Raw genomic sequence first — 1,337 nt, 5'->3', positions numbered from 1 at the left:
AATTGATTTTAGAGAGGAAGGGAAAGGGATAGAGAGATAGAAACATCAGTGATGAGAGAGAATCATTGATCAGCTGCCTCCCGCACACCCCCTACTGGGGATGGAGTTCGAAACCCAGGCATGTGCCCTTGGCAAGAATCGAACCCAGGACCCTTCAGTCCGCAGGCCGATGCTCTATCCACTGAGCCAAACTGGCGAGGGCCCTTGTGTGAGTTTGAACTGCTGGTGGTCCCAGCCGGTGGCCCTGGTAACCACACTTTTCCTGGAGAGGGTAGCCCCGCAGCAGCAGGGGAAGCGGAGGACGGGCCTTCTCGCTCACCCGCAGGGCTGCCTGGCCTCACCGCCCGCCCGCTTGTCCCTGTGCCTCTGCCACACAGAGACGGGGGAGAAGGGCGCCCAGCTGTCGGGGGGCCAGAAGCAGCGGGTGGCCATGGCCCGGGCTCTGACTAAGCAAGGACCCAAGCATGAGTTCAACCTGTGGCCTATGCTCCGTAGAAAATGAAGCAGTCATGTGACCCAGAGATCGGGAGGGGTCACCGTTGTCGACGAGAAACCACCGGGCATTAGTTGAGGCGGGAGACACAGATCTCATTCAGCGACTCCTGTCCGCAGGGAAGAGCCGGGCTCAAGGGGAAGCCACAAAGGGTTGGTCCGTGTGGATGCGGCCAGGCCAGCGGGGTCTGCCGCCGGCCGCTGTTGAAATTGGGATTCTGTCCTCCCACGGAGACGGGGGCCGAGGCCCTGGCCACCCTGGTGATTGCGCCTCCAGAGCATGGCCTCCGTTCCTTGAGAAAGACGCCCCCGAGGTTAGGGGGCTCACAGACGCTTCTCAGAGGCTCAGAGGACGACCCAGGACCCTTCAGTCCGCAGGCCGATGCTTTATCCACTGAGCCAAACCGGCTAAGGCACTTTTTCTTTATTCTGTATTGGTTTCGGGTTGTTCCTGGTATTCTTTCATGATCCTTTGCATTCTTCTGTGATGCCAGCTGTAACTTCTCTTTCATTTCTGATTTTATTCATTTGGGCTCACTCTCTTTTTTTCTTTATGAGTCTGGCTAAAGGGTTATCAATTTTGTGTATCTTTTCCAAGAACTACGTCTTAATTTTATTGACCTTGTCTGTTGTTGTTTTTCAAGTCTCCTTTTCATTTATTTCCACTCCAATCTTTATTATTTCCTTCTTTCTACTTCCTTTGGATTTTGTGTTCTTTTTAAATTTTATTTATTTATTTATTTTTAAAACTATAGTGTTTTTTTAAATATATATTTTTATTTACTTTTTTACAGAGAGGAAGGGAGAGGGATAGAGAGTTAGAAACATCGATGAGAGAGAAACAT

The 1,337-nt window shown here is 51.2% G+C and overlaps 1 protein-coding gene across 1 annotated transcript in view; it reads left to right on the top strand.

The window, feature by feature from the left end:
• ABCB9 (ATP-binding cassette, sub-family B (MDR/TAP), member 9) overlaps positions 1-1,337 on the top strand; it is a 30,764-nt gene that overhangs the window by 19,135 nt on the left and 10,292 nt on the right. Inside the window, exon 11 of the mRNA XM_014547021.1 lies at positions 374-468. Within this exon, the coding sequence (XP_014402507.1) occupies positions 374-468 (95 nt within the window). The remainder of the gene's footprint in view (positions 1-373; positions 469-1,337) is intronic.

The sequence above is a fragment of the Myotis brandtii genome, unplaced genomic scaffold, assembly GCF_000412655.1.
Source record: "Myotis brandtii unplaced genomic scaffold, ASM41265v1 scaffold463, whole genome shotgun sequence".
In the NCBI taxonomy this organism is placed as follows: domain Eukaryota; kingdom Metazoa; phylum Chordata; class Mammalia; order Chiroptera; family Vespertilionidae; genus Myotis; species Myotis brandtii.
Note: the sequence above shows the minus strand (reverse complement) of the source record. Positions and strands in the feature narration are given on the sequence as shown.